Source organism: Pseudopodoces humilis, chromosome 23, assembly GCF_049639895.1.
Source record: "Pseudopodoces humilis isolate 2021_Gansu_Grassland_sample_001 chromosome 23, ASM4963989v1, whole genome shotgun sequence".
In the NCBI taxonomy this organism is placed as follows: domain Eukaryota; kingdom Metazoa; phylum Chordata; class Aves; order Passeriformes; family Paridae; genus Pseudopodoces; species Pseudopodoces humilis.
This window is the reverse complement of record NC_142222.1, coordinates 4,239,706-4,258,205: the sequence shown is the minus strand read 5'-3', so window position 1 is coordinate 4,258,205 and position 18,500 is coordinate 4,239,706. Positions and strand designations below refer to the sequence as shown.

At 59.9% G+C, this 18,500-nt stretch overlaps 2 protein-coding genes across 12 annotated transcripts in view; one reads left to right on the top strand and one right to left on the bottom strand.

The window, feature by feature from the left end:
* The window catches only part of MYO18A (myosin XVIIIA), a 31,834-nt gene extending 29,732 nt beyond the window's left edge, over window positions 1-2,102 (bottom strand). For all 11 annotated transcript variants that reach the window (XM_088066307.1, XM_088066308.1, XM_088066312.1 and 8 more), the window contains exon 1: window positions 1,024-2,102. In XM_088066307.1, coding sequence (XP_087922433.1) covers window positions 1,024-2,031 — 1,008 coding nt within the window. In that variant the 5' untranslated portion in view covers window positions 2,032-2,102. The remainder of the gene's footprint in view (window positions 1-1,023) is intronic.
* Window positions 2,103-11,270: 9,168 nt separating this feature from the next.
* CRYBA1 (crystallin beta A1) lies at window positions 11,271-15,862 on the top strand. The gene is made up of 6 exons (XM_088066193.1): window positions 11,271-11,319; window positions 12,060-12,124; window positions 13,047-13,165; window positions 14,729-14,870; window positions 15,266-15,408; window positions 15,533-15,862. The coding sequence occupies exons 2-6, from the start codon at window positions 12,080-12,082 to the stop codon at window positions 15,678-15,680; spliced, it is 597 nt and encodes a 198-aa protein (XP_087922319.1). The 5' UTR covers window positions 11,271-11,319; window positions 12,060-12,079; the 3' UTR covers window positions 15,681-15,862.
* The last annotated feature ends 2,638 nt before the right edge of the window (window positions 15,863-18,500 follow it).

Here is an 18,500-nt window from a genome sequence, read left to right as displayed (position 1 = left end):
GGGGTTATCCAGGCAGCAGTGCCCGGTGACGCCCGCAGGGCTCCGGGGAGTTGCTGCGGGAAAGCCACGGCTCTGCCTTGGCGCAGACTCCATCCCGCAGCGCCGGCATCTGCTCCAGGAGCACATGGAGCCCCGTGGTCACCCTCACTCCGTCCTGGCCACCATCCCGCAGGCACAGAGCCTCGCCATGCAGAGGGTAGCTCTCCCCAGTGCAAGCAACCTGCTCTGCAGGCGCAGGCACCCTCCTCCCGCAAAGAAGGCTTAAAAATACACTAAACAAGCCCAGTTACTAATACCCCAAAATGTGCCATGCTGCTGCACCCCCTGCCACCATGGAGGGGGTCCAGCCCTGCAGGATGCTGGCATTTGGGGGGCTCTGCTGGGGTGCCCGGCTGGCCAGGACACTGGTTAGCCTGTGGCAGGGTCAGCAGCGCCGGGCAGCAGGCATGAGGGATGTGGGTCACCCAGCCATTAAGTTTCTATTTATACAGCAGCAGTAGCAGCCGCGTACGCAGGGCTGCGCACGCCGCCAGCAGCTCCCGGCCCCTGGCGCACTGTGTGCCTGCCCCAGTCCCCGGGGAGGATCCCAGCGGGGGGACGCCAGCGTGGGCAGTGGAGGAGGCAGTGTCCTTCTGCAAAGTAGCCTTTGGAATTTCCTGGCAGTGAGGAGCAAAGCTCCCTTCTCAGCTGGACTGTGCTCCGTCAGCAAAGAGATGGGGACAGACTTCCCGCAGGCCACGCAGAGCTGGGCTCTCCTGTGGCACCTCTGGCAGGAGGAAAACTCAACCCAACAGCACCCTGAGCTCCTTTGAGGGGCAAAACCCACCAGCGATGATTTGCAAGACCTGATGCATCGCCACTGCATCCCAACCACAGCCCCCCACTCCTCCTTGTGCATCGCTCCTGGCTGGAGCAGCCGCGGCACCCGCTGTTTCCCACGGCCCCTGCCAACCCAAACACCCCCGTGAGGACGCTGGCAGAGCCCTGGCCCGCCAGCGCCCGCGGCGGGGCGGCGTTACTCACATCCCAGGCAGCACGGCGTGTCCCCTGGCCGCCCCGCAGCCAGCAGCGGCTCAGCTCACTCAGCTCCAGGATGGGCTGCACCTTCAGCTGCACCGTCTCCCCCGACTGTCGGATCATCTCCACAATCTCATCTCGGGATTTGTTCTCCACGTTCCGCCCGTTGATCTCCACCAGCCGGTCTCCCGGCACCAAGCCCAAGGCCAAGTCTTTGGTGCCGGCTCCGGGCTCGGCGAAGTGCACGACGCGCCGGTACGCCTGCCCGTCGGGGCCCCGGTCCAGCATGGTGGTGCGGCGCAGGGAGAAGCCGAAATCGCCAGTGTTGCGCCTCTGCAGCTCCAGCTGCCGTGGGCTGGGGGGCTGGGGGGGCACCAGGGCGGGCAGCCGCAGCTCGGCGGGGAATCTCTTGCCGACGAGCTCCGGCACCCTGGCATGCAGGGAAGTGCTGGGAGGGGTGCAGGGCTGTCCGGGGGGAACCCCCTGCTTGTCGAGCGGGGTCTCCAGCATGCGCACCTCCACCTGGGGAGAGGGGGCTGCCGAGTGCTCAGAGGGTGTGGAGGTCTCTGAGGTGCTCTCATCCCGGCTTTTCTGGGAGAAGGAGAAGCGTTTGACAATCACTTGAGAGTTCTGCTTGGCCAAGGAGCCAAACTTGGCTGCCCGCTGCAGCACCGAGCCCTTGAAGCTGGTATCATCGGCTTTGAGATCGTCGCTGGAGCTGGCCGTGCTCAGGTGGCCTGAGTCCAAGATGACGCTGCCCCGGTTGCTGTCGGAGTCAATATCTGTGAGGTGCAGCTCAGAACCACTGGCCACTTTAATGGGGATGGGGTTGGAGATCTCCAGGCGGGTCTTGGAGTCCCGTTTGGAGGCCCGGTTGAGGTTGAAGAAGCCCCGGCGCATGCTCATCTCCTCCAGGCTCTTGAGCTCAGCTGCTGACATTCGCTCCTTTTTCTCCTTCTTCTTCTCCTTCCGGGCCCCATCCTTCTCTTTGTCCTTCTTCATCAGGTTGAACATGGTGGGTGGGGGCTCGGGGGCAGTCTTGTCCCCACGGCAGGGCACTGGGCTGGGGCGCTGGTCACGGCACAGCCGCCTGGGCAGAAGGACAGACAAGAGTGCTGTCAGAGAGCAGCATGGCCAACACCCACCCACCACCCCTCCATCCACCCCACTGGTCACCCCAGCTGCCACCCCCAGCCCCTGGGCCATGTTCCAGCATTCCCACCCTCCCTGGGGACTGCAGCACCACAGGGCTGAGACTGCCCCAGTCAATGTGTCCTGGCCCTGGCTGGGCACCAAGCCCCAGGGGTGCAACAGGGATGGCCCTATGCCCTCGGGGTTGCCCCAGAAGAAACCCAGAAGCCTGGCAGTGCCTGGCACTGGGGCTGACTGCAGGCAAGACCCTCAGCAGCTCAGGAGCCGTTTTGGAGCAGCATGGGCAGGCAGGGAAGAAAATATCCCACTGGCTTTTGCAGCAGTTATTGCCGGCAGGGACATTCCCCAGGGTAAAATCCCATATCCCATCCAGCCACCAACGTCCTGCCTGCAGTTCAAAAGCCCCTTGTTGAGGAAACAGAGGCCTTTCTGCTGCTCTCCTGGCTCTGGCTACTGCAAACCACAGGGGCTGCCGTGGGCAGTGTCCCCACCAGGGAGGAGCCGGAAACATGGCCTGGAGCGAAGGCTGCTCTAATAAACAGGAACCTGTAAAATCACATCCCTCCCAACACTGATCAGTGTCTAATTTTAGCCAGGGTGACATAGAGGCTCATGACGCTGTTGGTGACCTCCAGGAACAGTTGCTCTTTCATTCGGGCATCCCGCGCAGAGCAGGATTCCAGTGGGAAAACTACGGCTGGGCAGAAAACCCAGCTCCCTCTTGGAAAACCCCATGTGCACCCAGTGTCTGGGGACACCCAGTGCCCGCAGGCACCCACAGTCTCACCCTGCACGGGGTGCATAGGGCTCCTCTGCCCCTGAGGTACCCCCACCCCCCCCCAGCCTCCACTGAGTGCCTGGGCTGCGGATAAACAACTCCAAAGTGGAGCAGGCGGCTGGCAGAGCCCACGGGACGGGCTGACAGCTATATATAACAGGGCAGGAAACTGCACAGGAACTTAACCTCAGCACAAAGGACAACAGGAAAGCTCCTCACGTTTGAAGCATCTGCTTTAGAGATTTCCAACGGGTGTGGAGACAAAGTTTGGGTGGCTCTAGGGATGGGTAGCGCTGTCCACGGTGGGAGTGCAGGCTCTGCCTGGGCTGTATGGATGTGATGTGTTGTGCTGTGCCAAGCTGCACCTTGGCTCCAGCACAGCATCACTACTGCATCACCATCACTGCCTGGACCATCCCCCTGCAAGGGCACATGGTCTCCACTGCCCTTGAACACACCCAGTGGGACAAGGGAAAGCCCTTCTCCCATTGACAAAGCCATGCAGGGAACTCCCTGAACCTTGATGTCCCTCGGGGCCAGGACAGGAGCACACATGCCCAGGAGGGGCCTGGCCACAGGGCAGATGAGGACAGAGCCCTGCAAGCCATGGCAGTGCTGGCTCTGGGTGATACCTCTGAGACAATGAGGGGAAGCAGCCTGAGGGACAGGTCAGAGGGGCTGTCACAGCTGTGCCCACACCACCCAGTCCTGGGGCTCTGGCTGCTCTGCCCTCCCTGCAGCACCTGGGGCTTTACCCAGACCCACACCAGGACCTGGGCAGGGCAGGGCCCCAAAACACATGAAAACAGCCCACTTCCTTTCTTCTCTCTCAGAACTGCTGTCTGCAGGGTGATCACTGACCCGAGCCACTGGACAGCACACCTCCTTCACATTATCCACAGCAGGTGCTGCCACAAAGAGCACTGTGGCCATGCCATCCTGGAGCCTGCTCCCCCGTGCCAGGGCCTCAGCACAATGGCAGGGCAGGAACCACCTGCACCTGTTCCTGTCCCTGCTGTGTGACATGTGCTACAGCTGCCTGGGCATCCCTGAAGCTCTACAAAAGGGCTGCACCCCTGGGAGCACCCAGTGCTCACCCCATGGCAGGGAGGGGGCTGCTGGGGTCCTTCCTGGGGGTCCCTTGGGAGCAGAGCCCCTCGCCAGGCAGATGCTGGTTAGACCCACAGCACTGGGAGACAGGCGGCCAGCGCACTCTTTGTCCTCGGTGGTTTCTCTCCCGGCACACAGGCTGCCTCCCAGCCTTTGTACGCTCAACAAAAAGGGGGAACAGCGTTCCCAGCTGCATCGCTAATCAGGCAGCACTGGCAGCCACTGCCGCAGCCACGTGTGCCCCACTCAGGGCCACAATAGGCAGCAGTGGGGCAGGGCGACAGGACTTTTGTGGGCTGGGGAGAGGACCGCAGCATCCACCCTGCACTGATGCCCCCAGCCCGTGTGGAATGCCATTGTGGTTTGCTCCCTTTTCCCCAAGAAGCCTCCAGCCCGATGCCGTGAGAAGGAAGTGGCTGCCGAGTGTCTCCTCGCTCCTGATTCCCACCCAACACGCCTTTCCTGACTCAGCCCGGGCTTGCTCCCCTTGGCTAGGCATGTTTGGGGCAGCGGCATGCATGAGCCGTGACAGGGAAGGGAGAGCTGCTGGCCAGGCACGCTAGGATGCTGCTCTGGGATCGCACGCTAGGATGCTGCTGTGACACCGGGCTGCAGAAAGATGAGAACGTCACCTTGGAAGGGCCAGATGGCAGAAAGGGAAACGCATCTCAACACTCCCCAAGCCGAAAGTCCTCTCCGAGCCACCCAAGCAGGAGCTGGATGCAGCTTCCCCGATGTCCCCCCAGCACAGCCATGAGCCCCCGCGTCCCTGCCAGGGCTCCAGGGAGTTGCAGGCAGGGAGGAAGGCGTTCACTGAAACTCCCAGCCACTCCTTCCCTCCTCGAGACGCAATCTCGTCCGACACACTCCCGCGCAGGGACCTGCACGGCAAGTTTCACGGTCGCCTGCCCTCCCTGCTCTGCTCCCTGATGCCAGCACTAGGGCTGTGCTCTCACGTCACTTTGGCACAGGAACTGGCGGCTGTCGCCTCCTTGGGCACACCATGTTGGGGTACCCCATGCCCTGGCTGTGCCCAGCCAGGAAGGGATGATGCCGTGCCAGGGAACAGGAGCTGCTGGCAGCGATTCCGAGCAGCCAGGCCGCCTCCTACGCAGGGCAAATGAGAGCTGACCTGCGTGATGGCTCCTTGCTGGACACAAGTTTTCCACAGAACAAGGAAATTTAGGGGGTTTCCAAATCTCTCTGCAGTGCCTTCCCTTATGGACAACACTGGAATGCGTCTAGAGGAAAACAATCCCGGATCTACCTGAGTCATAGCCAGGAGATGCCACCAGGCTCTCCCCAGAGCAGGATTTCAGGCCCTCTTGCTGCAGGAACCCCATGTCTTAACAACAAAGTGGACCCAGACTGGTTATGAGGGGTCACCCAGGCCAGGAGGGTGCATGGGGTGCAAGCATCTGCCTTGCCCCAAAGCAGGGGAATGACACAGCTCAAGAGATCTTACAGGGTAGAGCCAGAGGTAGTGGGGCAGGATCTTAGCTGGGCTGCCAGGTGGGACATGGTTCCAAGACCAGCTGGGGGCTCAGATGGGTTGCAGCCCCCTCAGCACAGGATGCACACCTCACTTATCACCCTTTTCTGGCCCCAAATTCACAGCCTGATGGCCTGCATGGCCCAGCCCATGGCAAAGGTGAAGGGCTGAGCCACAGCTCCAGTGGGCAAAGTCCAGGGCTGATTCAGGTGCTGTGGGAACACTCAGCTGTGGGAACACATCCTGACTGGGATGGGGCAGTGAACAGGGGTCCCCCAGTGCCAGAGCCAGCCTTGGGGTGTAGGAACACTGCCATGTGCCCACACTTTCCTGTAATTGCCCTAAGCTTAGCTCTGGCACTCACTGACCAGACAATTTGCATCTCACAGGCCGGCTGGAAACCACACGATTTAGGGACGGACACACTTCCCAGCCCTTGTCCGACGCTCCATATATTCCTCTCTGGGAAAATTAACAGGTGCTGGGGTGGCCCCAGCCCTGTGAGCCCCCCAGCACCCCCAGCACGGCAGCTCGCTGAGTGCCACCCACCCCTGTCACTCCAAAAAGGTGCCTCAGGTGCCAGTGGCACCAGCCCCAGCAGAGATGTGGTTAGTGGCGAGCCAGGCTAATGGCTTTGGATGCAACTCCCCGGTGGTGTGGGAAAGGCCCAGGCCAGCGGGATCTCCCTGGAAGCAGGGCTGGCCCTGGGGAGTCCCGCAGCGAGCGCTGGGGTACCCAACCCGGAGCACCTGACACAGGGCATCCCGCAGGGGGGACACACAGGGACACCGCACACAGAAACACCCCCTGCGCAAGGTGACACACACATGCAAACACGAGTGACACCGGGGGCTGCGAGACAAGAGCGAGCCATGCGCACACCCGCACCCCGCAGCCGGGGGGCGGCACCGAGGGGCTCCGCACCCCCCCCACCTACAGCGGTTGTGCAACGCCGCGGGGGCACGGGCACGGCGGAGCTCGGCCCGGCCCGGCCCGGCCCGGCCTGCCGGGGGGGCGATGCAGCCGCGGCCCGCCCCGCGCCGGGCGGTGCGTGCCGGTGTGGCGGCCGCGGGGCGGGGGGTGGCCGGCGCCGGCGGGAGGGCGGCGCGTACTCCCCCGGCGGCAGCAGCGGAGCGGGGCCCGGTGGCGGCGGCGGCGGTGCCGGGCCCCGGCGGCGGCGCGGGGCGGGGCGGGGCGGGGCGGCCCCACCGGGGCGGGCGCTGCCGGCCCTGCGCGCGCCGCCCGCCGCGCCGGGCGCGGCTCCGGGCAGCAGCGAACGGAGCGGGGACAGCGCCCCACCCACCCGCTGCACGCACCCCCCCGGCTGTGACCGCCGTGCGGAGCGGGACACGCAGCCCGGTGCGCACCTGGGATCGGCCCAACCGCCCGCACGCAGCCGGGAACGGCGGTGAGCCCGCAATCCCCGCAGACGCGCCCACGGTGTGTGCACAGCCCCCGGTGTGTCACGGTGACACACCGTCCGTCCAGCCGGCACTTCCCGCACACGCACCCCGACTCTCACATACACTCACGTGTTGTGCGCTCGCCCTGGGGGCACACGCAGAACACAATGCACACACGCACTCCTGGGGTTCTCCTTTTGGGAAGAATCCCGTTAGGAACAGGGATCCAGACAGGGAAGGCTCCAGGCTGCCGGCCGGAGCAGGGTGACTGGTGCCTGCTGGCCCCAGTGCCGGGAATACCAAACTGGCCATGGCAGAGCTGCCTGTGGAGCCATTCTGCAGCTTCTCCCTCAGCACCTGTCCCCAGCGAGAGCTGTCAGCCTGCAGGGACTGACTGAGAGGACAGTGGCTGCTCTGTCCAGGAGACAGCCCACGGTTAACAATGAGCATCTCCCAGCACACCCGGCAGTGACAGCAGCACAGTCTTTGTTACACCCTTTCCACTGGTGTCCAGCTTTGGGATGTCACACACAGCAAGAATCCTGGGACAGATGGTTTCAGGATAAGCCCTGCCATATCTTATCACTGCCATATCAGTGCTGGGACAATTTCCCTTCCTATCCCGTGTGGGAGCAACTGGGCCTCAGGAAGCTGGAGTGAGGCTTTGGGAGCAGGGACCCCAGAGAGAGGCATCCACAAGCTCTTTCCAAAAGCACTTTCCAGTTCTCTGATTGGGAAGTTCAAAGAGATGATAGGGACAGTGCCCTGTCCCAGAGTACCCCAGGGGACCCACTCCAAACCCCTGCTGCCATCCTACCATTGCTGCCTGAGCCATGTGGTCCTGGCTCTCCTACCATCAGGCTGAGCCACTTTTGGGACACGTCTGTCTGGGTGTCACAAATCTTTCTCCCTCGTGGTGGTAAAGCTGGCTGTGATTTCCAGCCTGTAGCCGCTGCCCAGGATACCATCCCACAGCAGCAGCAGAGCAGGACACATGGGGCATGGTGGAGAAAGCTGGCAGCTGAGCAAGGAGCCCCGTGCTGGGCCCTGGCCTGAGGGATGCAGTAGTGGAGGAGATGCAGCCCTTGCAGGGGCGGCAGTGAGCGCAGCCGCCTGCTTTTGTCACGCTGTCCTTTGTCCCAGGCACGTGGCACCAAGTGCAGGGAGCCGCAGCCATCCAGAGAGCAGGGATGGAATTGAGTGATCTGGAAGGGCAGCAGAGCCCAACTGAGCTTTCAGGAGGCTTTTCCAGCTGCAGTGGCAAGGGGACACACTTTGTGTCTGCTCCTCTGCCCTGCTCCCTGGCACAGGCTGGCGAACAGCTGGTTACAGCCTGTGGCAGTTCCTGCTTCCTTATCACACTGGGCAGGTGGTGATGTGCTGATGCCTCTTGGAACCGCCGAGCTGTGGGACAGCACCGGGTCCCCAGTGCCACACAGCCCTGCCACCAGCAGCCACCCACTGGAGCCGCTCTCCTGCCACATCCCCACAGCTAAACACCCTGTGTTTTCCAGCAAGCTGACCAGCTGTTCCTATCCACATGATCCTGTCTGGCTTTGCCAGAAACAGGTTGGGTTTCCCTGAGCAGCTCTCCCTGGCAGGGGGCTCCCCAGGCACCAGGAAATCCCACATCCAAGGAAACTGTCTGTGTTGCCCAGGGTTTTCTATGGAGAAGCGGGACAGAGCTCCAGTGCCAATGGCATTTTGCATGCCCCTGGCAGACACAGATGGCTGGCCAGGGCAAGGGCCTGGAGCTGGGCTGGCAGGGGAAGCATCTGTTTTGCAGCACCGCAGGGTTCCCTAAATAGGTCACTGCGTTTTTATAGTCTCTTGGATCTAGAAAAACCAGTTATTCCAGATAACCTGTGGACCCACCAGCATCATTGGCTCCCCAGGCACTCACAGCTGTGCCCCCAGGTCCTTGACAGGGGGACACCTGCCCCACCAGTACTGTGAGGAGGGTGAGGGGTTGGGGGCTCCACAGCAGCCTGAGCCATACTGGGGTCCTGTTATCTGCTGAGAGTGACCCATCCCCGGCCATGACCAGAGTGGGCTGTGCAGGGAGGCTTTCCCCCCACCTTGCCCCTGGCTTGGGGTGGCTGCCAGCTCCAGGTTTTGCTCTGGGGTGGTGTCCTGGGTTGATTATGATGTTAAATTGTATCCCCATTCGTCCACCTAACCCAGACACAGGTTTTGTATTCTTAAAATTCCATCTAAGAGTAAAAGTGAGTAGAAAAGAAGCACCGAGTCTGTTATCAGAGACTGTACTTGCTCCCCCCCTGCATCGGGAGTTTTGACTACAGCACAGACAGACAACAAGACACAGATCGCCTTGGCTTTCCAACTAGCCGGAGCAGAGAGGTCTTCCTGGACTGTTTTCTTTCCCTTTTTCTGAAACGAATCGAACCTGCTCTGGACTGGGGACTCGGGGGAGCACCGGGAGCTTGCACCCGTGGACTACCGGGATCCCAACCTGGGCAGCGGCATTTTCCAGCGCCAGAGGGACTGATAACAGAGCAAACATCCACAGGAAAGAGACCCTCTGAAGTTTGTCATCTCTTCTGAAGGGCGAGAGGTTTTGTAATTTGATATCGTTCATTTTTGTGCTGAGTAGTGCTGTGCCTGTGAAATAAACAGGTTTTTTCCACTTCTCTCAGAAAAATCTCTTCCCGAACCGGTTGGGGAGTGAGAGAAAAGGGCCACGTAAGTTTGCTTCCCGTGGGGAGCCCCACTAGAAGTTTTCTCCCAAATTTCCCCTAAACCAGGACAGGTGGTTTTCAGTGTGAGACAATTTTCCTGTTGCAAGGGGAGGCAGGTACCTGTGTGGGGTGCAGCGGGGTGTGCAGTGCCACACACCCACCGTACACCCGCATGCGCCGATGATGTCCCAACCTGCTCGGGCTGAGCTCTCCCTCTAGTGGCACCAGGCTCCTGGCAAAGCCTCCACACTCTGGGGTGGCCGGAGCCGTGAGCAGGGTATGTCCGAGGGGCTGGAGCGAGCTGGAGGGCGAGCTCCGAGCTGACCTCCCCGCTCAGCCAGGATGCCCCCAGCAGGTGCATAGGGAGAGTGCCGGGGAGGCTTTGCAGGAGCATCCCACCACCTGCCCCCCATTTTGGCATCCTTGCAGAGGGCAGCCGGTCCTGCCCTTCCCATTCCCTGACCCAGTTTTGCTGGGATGTGGTGGTACTGTCAGCTTGGGGGTGCAGCCCCACGGCTCCGTGTCACGGCGATGCCCCCAGTAATCCCACCCCTATCCCCATCCCGCAGCAGCCAGCGAGGGTAAGGACCCCCACAAACCGCAGCTTCCCCCGTCAGGGCAGTGCCCCGCCCGCAGCAGGGGTCCCCCAGGACCCCGCTGAGCCCCACAAGGCCCGTCTGGTCGGGTGCCACCCCGCCGCTCGTCCCCGCAGGGTCCCCCGGGCCGGGCGCCAGGCCGTGCTGCAGGCAGCGCTGACGGGGCGCTTTGTTTTGTGCGGCCGCGGCTGCCCGGCGGGGAGACAAAAGGGGCAGTCAGACGCGGGCGAGCATTGTGCTGGCAGCCATGCGCTGAGGCAGCAGCCCGAGCCGCCACGCTCGCCTCGTGACCCCCGACGGCCTGGGCTGTGCCCGCCGTGGTGCCCCGGGGCCTGCAGTGTCTGCCCCATGGGAGCCCCGCATGAGAAGGGGGCTGTGGGGCTGGGGGCTGTGGGCACCGCAGGGCTGAGGCCTCCCCAAGGCCGTGGCAGGCGTCCTGAGTGTGGGGTCGCAGCGGTGGCAGCGCTGTGCGGAACGTTGGGGGCTCGGCGTGGCCGTGGGGACATGGCTCTGCCAGGGCCGTGCCAGTTGTCACCTCCAGCCTTCCTCGCCTGTGATGGGAGGAGGGTGTCCACACCAACACGGTGACAGAGAACATGCCTTTGCTGGTGAAGCGAAGTGACGGGGCCTGCTAGACACCCTGCTGAGCCCACCACCCGCAGGGTCTCACGGGGAGGTGTCCCTGCTGTCCCCACGGTGCCAGCTGGCGCCAGGGCCAGGCCAGCCCCCAGGCTCACCCCGTGACAGCGCGGTGCATTGCCCCTGGAAAATGCCAGCGCGGTCAAATCGTTGAGTCATTTGTGCCCAAGATTATCTGTGCAAACAGCCACCCCGAATATTTTTTTTTTTATTATCAAATTTTTTTTTTCTTTTTCCCTAAGAATGTGGCTCAGACCATGGGGATGAGCAGCTGAAATCTCCAGGGATCAGCAGGACAATGCCAGAGCAAGCATTGTGCTGACAGCTCTGCAAACGCTGGCACCGGTTCCCGGCCAGCAGTACCCTATAAAAGCTGAGCCGCTGAAGTAGGCAAACATTACATGGGCGAAGCAGCAGTAACCGCCTGAGCTAGGTGAGTCCTGGACCGATGCGCACCTCTCCCGCCTCACCCATCCTCTGCCAGCCGGCTGGGCAGACACCCTTCCTCCTGCCTGGTGGCAAAAGACACCCAGAGGGACTGTCGCTGTTTCCCATGGCATAAGACAGGCTCACAAGACCCCGCTGGAAGGCAGGGGGGCTGAGAGCCCCTCTATAGGAGGGCACCCCACTCCTGGCACCCACCGGCACAGCACGCCGGTTGGCATCTCCCACTATTAGCTAGGGCTGTCCATGGGAGCCCACCGTGCTTCCCAAGGGACACCGGGCAGGGAGAGGGGATCGGGTGGGTCTGATGGACACTGCCAGGCACAGGGCAGCCTGTGCCCAGGGAAGCCCCCTGCTCTGGCTCAGGGGTGTTTTTCCCAGCAGTGGGCTGGCTTTGGGGAAGGAGAAAGGGGGATTCGGCACTGTGCCCTTGTGGGCACACAGCCTCCGTGCTGTGGCAGGGAGGAGGGAAGGGGCACTGCAGCGGTGAGACAGGAGCACCCTGCTTTGGATGTGTCCCACAGCCCCCTACTGTGCCCCCTTCCCCATCCTGGGGCTGCCAGGAGGGTCTCGCTGTGACTGGTGTGGCTTGTCCCCAGCAGTGGGGCAGCTGTCCTCAAACAGGTGCCGTGGGTGGTGGGCACAGAGCCGTCCCCCAACCTTGTGGGCAGGCAGCAGGGATGTACAGGGACATGCTGCAGTAAAAATGGCTTTTCCTTCCTTGTCCAGACACCGATCCAGTAGCAAAGATGGCTCAGACAAACCCTCTGCCTGTTCCCATGGGCCCGTGGAAGGTACGTCCTCGCATCCCTTGTATTTCACCTTTCCCTGTGTGCAGGTAGGGAACAGGGAGAAGGGCAAAGCCCATCCTCCAGGGCCAGAGGAGCTGCACAGAGGGCAGCAAGGCAGGGACGAGCACAGGAAACAGGCACCCCAGTCCTCTGCCCATGGGAATGTGCCTCCTGCCTGCTGCAGTACCTCCAGGGTGTTTTTCAGAAGGCTCTTCACAGCACCCCGAGCCAGCTGTGCACTGCTCTTAGCATCCATTCCGTGAAAGGCAGTTACAGAGTCCCCCAAAAGCCACCGGCTGTTGTTGACCCTCTCCTGTCCATGCCGACAGGGTGAGCATGGGCAGTGGGCACTGTGGAACAAGGCAGGGAGCAGCCCCAAGGGCTCCGGTGATAGCCCCAGGGCCACAGGTCGAGAAGGGAGCCGAGAGGGAGAGGAGAAACACGTGCACAAGTGAGGAGCATCCCGTCGAAGCCTGGAGCTGTCACGGGAGAGGAGAATTCAGCCGCAGCCCCCCGGGGAGGTGCCCCTCGCCCTTTCCCCCGTTAATCCTCTTTGCCCTAGAGCGTTCGGAGCAGAGGCCGGGAGAACCGCCAGCCACAGCCCTGCCACCCGCCCGTCCCAGAACGGCTCCGCTCCTCTCTCCGGACGGCACCGCTGCCCCGGGAGCTGATGTCCGCAGGGGTGAGCAGGAGAGCGGAGCGGGGGCCAGCCTGCGGCTCCCTCAACACCAAGGCAGGGCGTGGCGGAGCCAGCGGTGCAGGGACACGGAGCCGTGCGGGGCTGTGTCCCAGCCCAGAGGGGTGCCCGGGGCAGCCTCTGCTGGCTCTCTCCCTGACGGAGCCACCCTCCGTCCCCAAGAGGAGCTGAATTGCCCGGGGCCGCTGCTGGGCAGTTTCCAACTCGGCAGCTCGCTCTCCGTTCCAGATCACCGTGTACGACCAAGAAAACTTTCAGGGCAAGAGGATGGAGTTCACTTCGGCCTGTCCAAACATCATGGAATGTGGCTTCGACAATATCCGCTCCCTGAAGGTGGAATGTGGCGCGTGAGTACCCGGCTGCCTGTGGAGGGGGTGCTTTCCCAGGCAGGCTGGCTGACAGAGGGGTCCCCAAAGCTGGAGTGGGACCAGCTGTCCCCGCTCTGCTTGGCTGGAGCCAAGCAGCACAGCTAAGGGAAGCCAGGCGTGGGGGGATCCCATCCTGCCAGGGCAGAGCAGCCTGGCCCGGGCAGCACTCATACAGAGAGAGGGCCAGAGGACAGCGGCAACACCTTTGGCACTACCCAAAACCGCTTCCTGCGGTGTTGGACCAGTCAGATTTGGAGAAGGGTTGCCACCCAAGGATGCAGAGAGGGTCAGTGCTCAGTGAGTGGCCTGGCTTAGCCTGGTCCCCATCCTGCCTGTGTCATGAAGCACCAGCACTAGAGAGCCACCTCTTGCCCAGGGCCAGCCCTGCTCTGCCCTGGGCTCTCCCTGCACTGCACAGCTTCCCAGACCAGGGCAGAACCTTCCCGCAGCTTCTCCAGTCCTGAGAGGGGTAGGGAGCAAAGCTGGGCTTCTCCCTGCGCACGGGAATCTTCCGTGGCACAGGCAAGGCACCTCCCGAGCAGCTCAGGGAGAGGAGGAGTGTCGGGAGCGGTCCCCGCCGTGCGCATCCCGCCGGGGCGGGGAGCAGACGAGATGGATTTGTGCTGCTATCTTTAGGATGTGTAATGCTAATGGGATTACAGCAGCGTGCGTGCTCACGCTGTAATCAGCTCCCTGCTCCCGCTGACGTGTTCCTAATCAGGCTGTTCACCTTGCTTGTTCAACCTGTCGGGTTGGCTGCAGGACGTGGCATTGGGGCTCAGTTTGGGTCAGTGGCAGGAAACCCTCGACCCCCTCAGCACCCTTTGTACTCCATCAGCAGGGGATCCATGCACTGCACAGCCCGTGGCCACCACCTTCCAACCCCCAGCCCAGGCTCTGTCTCCCTGCTCTGCCTGTGGCTCTGTCCCCAGCCTTCTTAAGGGGACATCCCCACCCTGGGGCATGCACCTGCGTGGGCAGCACCAGGGCTTGCAAAAAGTGTCCTGCATGTTAGAGGCATCCCAGTCCCCTCTCCTTGCTTGTTTTCAGCAAAGAGGGGAAGGCAGAAGGGGGAAAGGCCATAGGTCCCTGCTCTCTGCTCAGAGACAGATGGGCTCTGCCTGCTTTGGGCATCAGGAATCCAGGTCTTTCCAGCAGGGTCAGGTTGTAATTGGGAAACAAGTAAGGAATTAGCCTTTGGGAGAGAAGGGCAGGTGGAGCATCCTGAACTGATGCTGTTCTGCATAAATAATGACAGAGCAGCCACGGAGAAGAGCCACCTGTGCAGGATGGGCCCCAGGATCTCCTCATTTCCCACTGCAGCCAGGGGTACCATGTGGGTGCCTCCCCAGCACCAGATGCCGTTTCACACTCCCTGGTTCTCTGCCCACATCCAGCACCACTTCCTCTCCTCCCAACCTGTGGGCTGAGGCCAGACCCCAACCTCCTCCTCACACCTACATCCTGCCCCTATGCCAGCTCCCAGCAGGATGCCCCGAGCTGCTGCAGGAAGCCCTGGCAGCCCTCGCTCTGTTTTTGCAGCTGGGTGGGTTATGAGCACACCGGCTTCTGTGGGCAGCAGTTCATCCTGGAGAGGGGAGAGTACCCGCGCTGGGACGCCTGGAGCGGCAGCAACGCCTACCACATCGAGCGCCTGATGTCCTTCCGCCCCGTCTGCTCCGCTGTGAGTGTCCCACGGAGCTCTGAGCCCGTTAAAACATGCCAGGCCATGGCAGTGAGGTTAGGAAGGGAAAACACAGCTACACCAGGGGCAGGCTCAGTGCTTCCCCCCCAAAACCCCAGCAGGATTTGCTCTTTCTGTCCTGTTTTTTAAAGCTTTTGAGGGAATTACTGGGCAAGCTATACATGACCAGAGCTAGGGGACAGCCAGCCTGACACAGTAGCTGTGGCATAGCTGGCACTTCCCAGCCACTCAGAAAACTCCAAAGATCCAGGGTCTGAACAGTTCCCTCCCCAGGAACCCTCTGAGCAATGAGTAGGGAGTGACAGCCCTGCCATTCCCACCCACGCTGGGGAGGGACACACGACCTCCCCCTCATCCCCTGCTCTCCCCCCCAGAACCACAAGGAATCCAAGATCACCGTTTTTGAGAAAGACAACTTCATCGGCCGCCAGTGGGAGATTGCTGACGACTACCCCTCGCTGCAGGCCATGGGCTGGGCCAACAATGAAGTGGGCTCCATGAAGATCCAGTGTGGAGCGTAAGTGACAGGCCAAGGACCAGGAGCAGCAGGGACAATCCTCTGCCATTACTGTGCCACCACGGTGGGAGGGGGACACCCTGTAACCCCCCCCCCAGCTTACCTCTTTGTCCTTTTCTTCCAGCTGGGTGTGCTACCAGTATCCCGGCTACCGTGGCTACCAGTACGTCCTGGAATTTGACCACCACGGTGGAGACTACAAGCACTGGAGAGAGTGGGGTTCGCACGCCCAGACCTCCCAGATCCAATCTATCAGGCGTGTCCAGCAGTAGCTCCTCACTTCCCAGTCCATCTCTGCAAGGTTTCGAAAGCTCACCAGCTCCCTCTTGGTGCTAATACTCCCCTCCCGAAATAACCATCCCCTCTCGTTCTGCCACTGCTTATGGAACAACACTCCCAAAACGGTACCGACTGCCACAATTGCCAATAAATGTGACTGAAAGAAAAAGATAAATCAGCTTGGTGTGTGTTTGCTGTTGTGTGTTTGGGACTGAGGTTGCAGGGAGCAGACTCTCTCCGACTTATTTTAAGCTGGGCTGAAGTGTGGTGGGGCTCACACTGAGGGAGGTTCAGACCCCCATGGTTGCAGAGAAACCCTTGGATTTTTCCCTCCCTGCCCTCTCCTTCCCCTGACAAAGTAAAGGACAGCTGGATTCCACCCCACCCGTGTACACACAGCTCATGGGCTCAGGCCTCTGGGATCTACACCCAGGCTGCTCCCTGAAAAGGCAAAAAAGAAAGTCACACTGACACCCACAAACTTTAAAATTTTTATTCAACAATTTACATCACTTATTGTCTGTCTTAACGTATTCGATCTACACAAATTTCTTTTTTTTCCTGATAAAATAATAAAATTTGGATAAATTTTGAAGACCTGTCGGTGCAGAATAAACAAAATTTCAGCTAAGTTTTTTTTTTTTTTTTCTTTTTTCTTAAACATTTAGTGTGAAGTATGACATCATTGGTAAAGATACATCATGCCATTACAGCTCATGGACATTACCTATCCTTACAGTCCGTGACATCACCCACACCAGCGCAAGGGGCTGCGCCAGACACAGCTACAGCAGGTTTTACACTAAACTCCTCTAGCCACCCTCTCACCACTGGGAAAACGCCTACGCTTTTCCAGCTGGGCACACAGAGTGCATTAACCTAATCAGAAATTACTGGGGAGGGGAGAAGGAAACAAAGACTACCTTTACTGATCGGTGTGGTCGCACACTACAACATCGACACCAAAGAGGGGCTGCCCCTCTCAGCAGGTCAGAGGTAATTCAGCTCCTGAGAAGGTAGAGCACAACCCCTCACAGCAATTTGAATACAAACCAGGAACGAAATGAGAACTTATCGACAGGAAAGGGGGGCAGGAGAGGAGACTGACCCCGCCCGGCTCTGCCTGCAGGGATCTCTCCAGCCCCAGCTCGCAGTCGAAGCATGCGGTTGTGTTTTGCACCGCCCTTAACACTGAAATATTCAGGGAAGGGGGAGAGAGGGGCATCAGTCCCCCCAGTAAACAAGTTGAGGACCTCCAGAGGCTGAGAAGCTGCTGAAGGTGTGTAAGTACACGTGTGATGGTAGATAGAAAAGCAGCCCTGTTCTGTATGAAAAAAAGCTGTCAAGTTAGTACAAATTTCTGCCATGGCGAAGGGAACAGGAGGAGAAAGCTGTCAGGGTCCTTCTCCCATCACAAAATCCCAATTCTCCCGCACACAGGCTCTGGGCTAAGCAACACATTTCCAAAGGTGGGACCTGCAACCCAATGCGCCTAACACATGAAAACAAAACCAAAATAAAGCTCTCACCCCCGAGGCTGGAGGGAACCCAGTCTCCACTCCAGCCCTGCAGCAGGATAGTGAGGAACCCTGTCCCTCCCGCCTCCCAGTGGGGATACACAGCTGTAGGATTCCTCTTGGTTCATTTTGTCATTAGAAGCCTTGCGTTTGCCCACACCACCGGCCTGCAGCGCAGTGGACTGGTCTCCATCCCCTCCCCAAAGCTGCTTTGTGTGGGGGCTCCCTGTCCCCATGGGGACACCGGTGGGTGCCACCACCACGCTCTTCCCGGAGACAAAAAAGGGACAGCACAAAGTGTATCAGACACAAGCCAGCACATCCCACTCCCTCCGATTCAATTACTAAAGTAGGCTCTTTAAAATAAAAAAATAATATATATATTTATATAGCTATACAGAGAGATACAGAGAAAGCAAAGGAGAGAGAAAGGCTACTAAATAAATCAAGAAGCGCCAGTTTTCTGCTACAGCTGTCAGCAAAGAACTGTCACCTTACATCATACCCTCCGAGATGGTGAAGAGAATGGAGGCAATGACAGCACAGGAATGCAAAAGAGGGCAGATAAGTCACTTCTGGTAATGAGACACAAATTAAACTTTCAAAACATGTGCATAGCTTTATTCATCTGCTTCAAACTAACCTTTTCACGGAGCTTCAGTGAAACCCGAGTGTGCAAAATGCATTTCTAAAAAATAATGCAAGCAAGCTTTCACATTTACTGTGGCAGAATTACAGAAAGACTCGGAGAGAATCATCACACGCTGGGGCAGGAGATGGAGAACCCAGAATTGCACAGCTTGGAGTTCTAAGTCACGGACTGCAAACACAAGCGTTTGGATTTCGTTAACTTCAAGCAAGGTGTGTTGACTTCTCCTTTAAAAAAAATCTTGTAAACCCCACAGAAACAAGAACCACAACCTGGCAGAGAATAAATCCCCTGGATAATGGGATCATGGTGCCACAGAGAGCCTGAACTCCAGCAAAGCCGGTTCCAGACCTCGGCTTGTTTTGGCTCTGCAGGCAAACCATGGCAATGCCGATTTTTTGTCCGCAGAAGAGTGAAGCAGCTTTTCTTTCTCTCCCTCCCACTCCCTTCTGAAGTCACAGGTGCCATTGCACAGGACGTCATCCTCAAGCTGAGACAGACACTACACAGCCTGGAGTTCATTTTCATCCGAAGGGTCACCAGGACACTAAGGAACCCTCGACTGTGGATGGGGAACGGCGCTCCTAGCCATGCCCCCAGCTCACACCCCACCACCTCTCTCCAGAAAGACTAAGCACACATGCAAG

Bases quoted from the DNA above. Each gene is read 5' to 3' on its own strand.
- CRYBA1 (XM_088066193.1), top strand. From the start codon at position 12,080: ATGGCTCAGACAAACCCTCTGCCTGTTCCCATGGGCCCGTGGAAG. The intron at 14,871-15,265 runs GTGAGTGTCCCA...TCTCCCCCCCAG, and splicing joins TCCGCCCCGTCTGCTCCGCT to AACCACAAGGAATCCAAGAT. The intron at 15,409-15,532 runs GTAAGTGACAGG...CTTTTCTTCCAG, and splicing joins ATGAAGATCCAGTGTGGAGC to CTGGGTGTGCTACCAGTATC.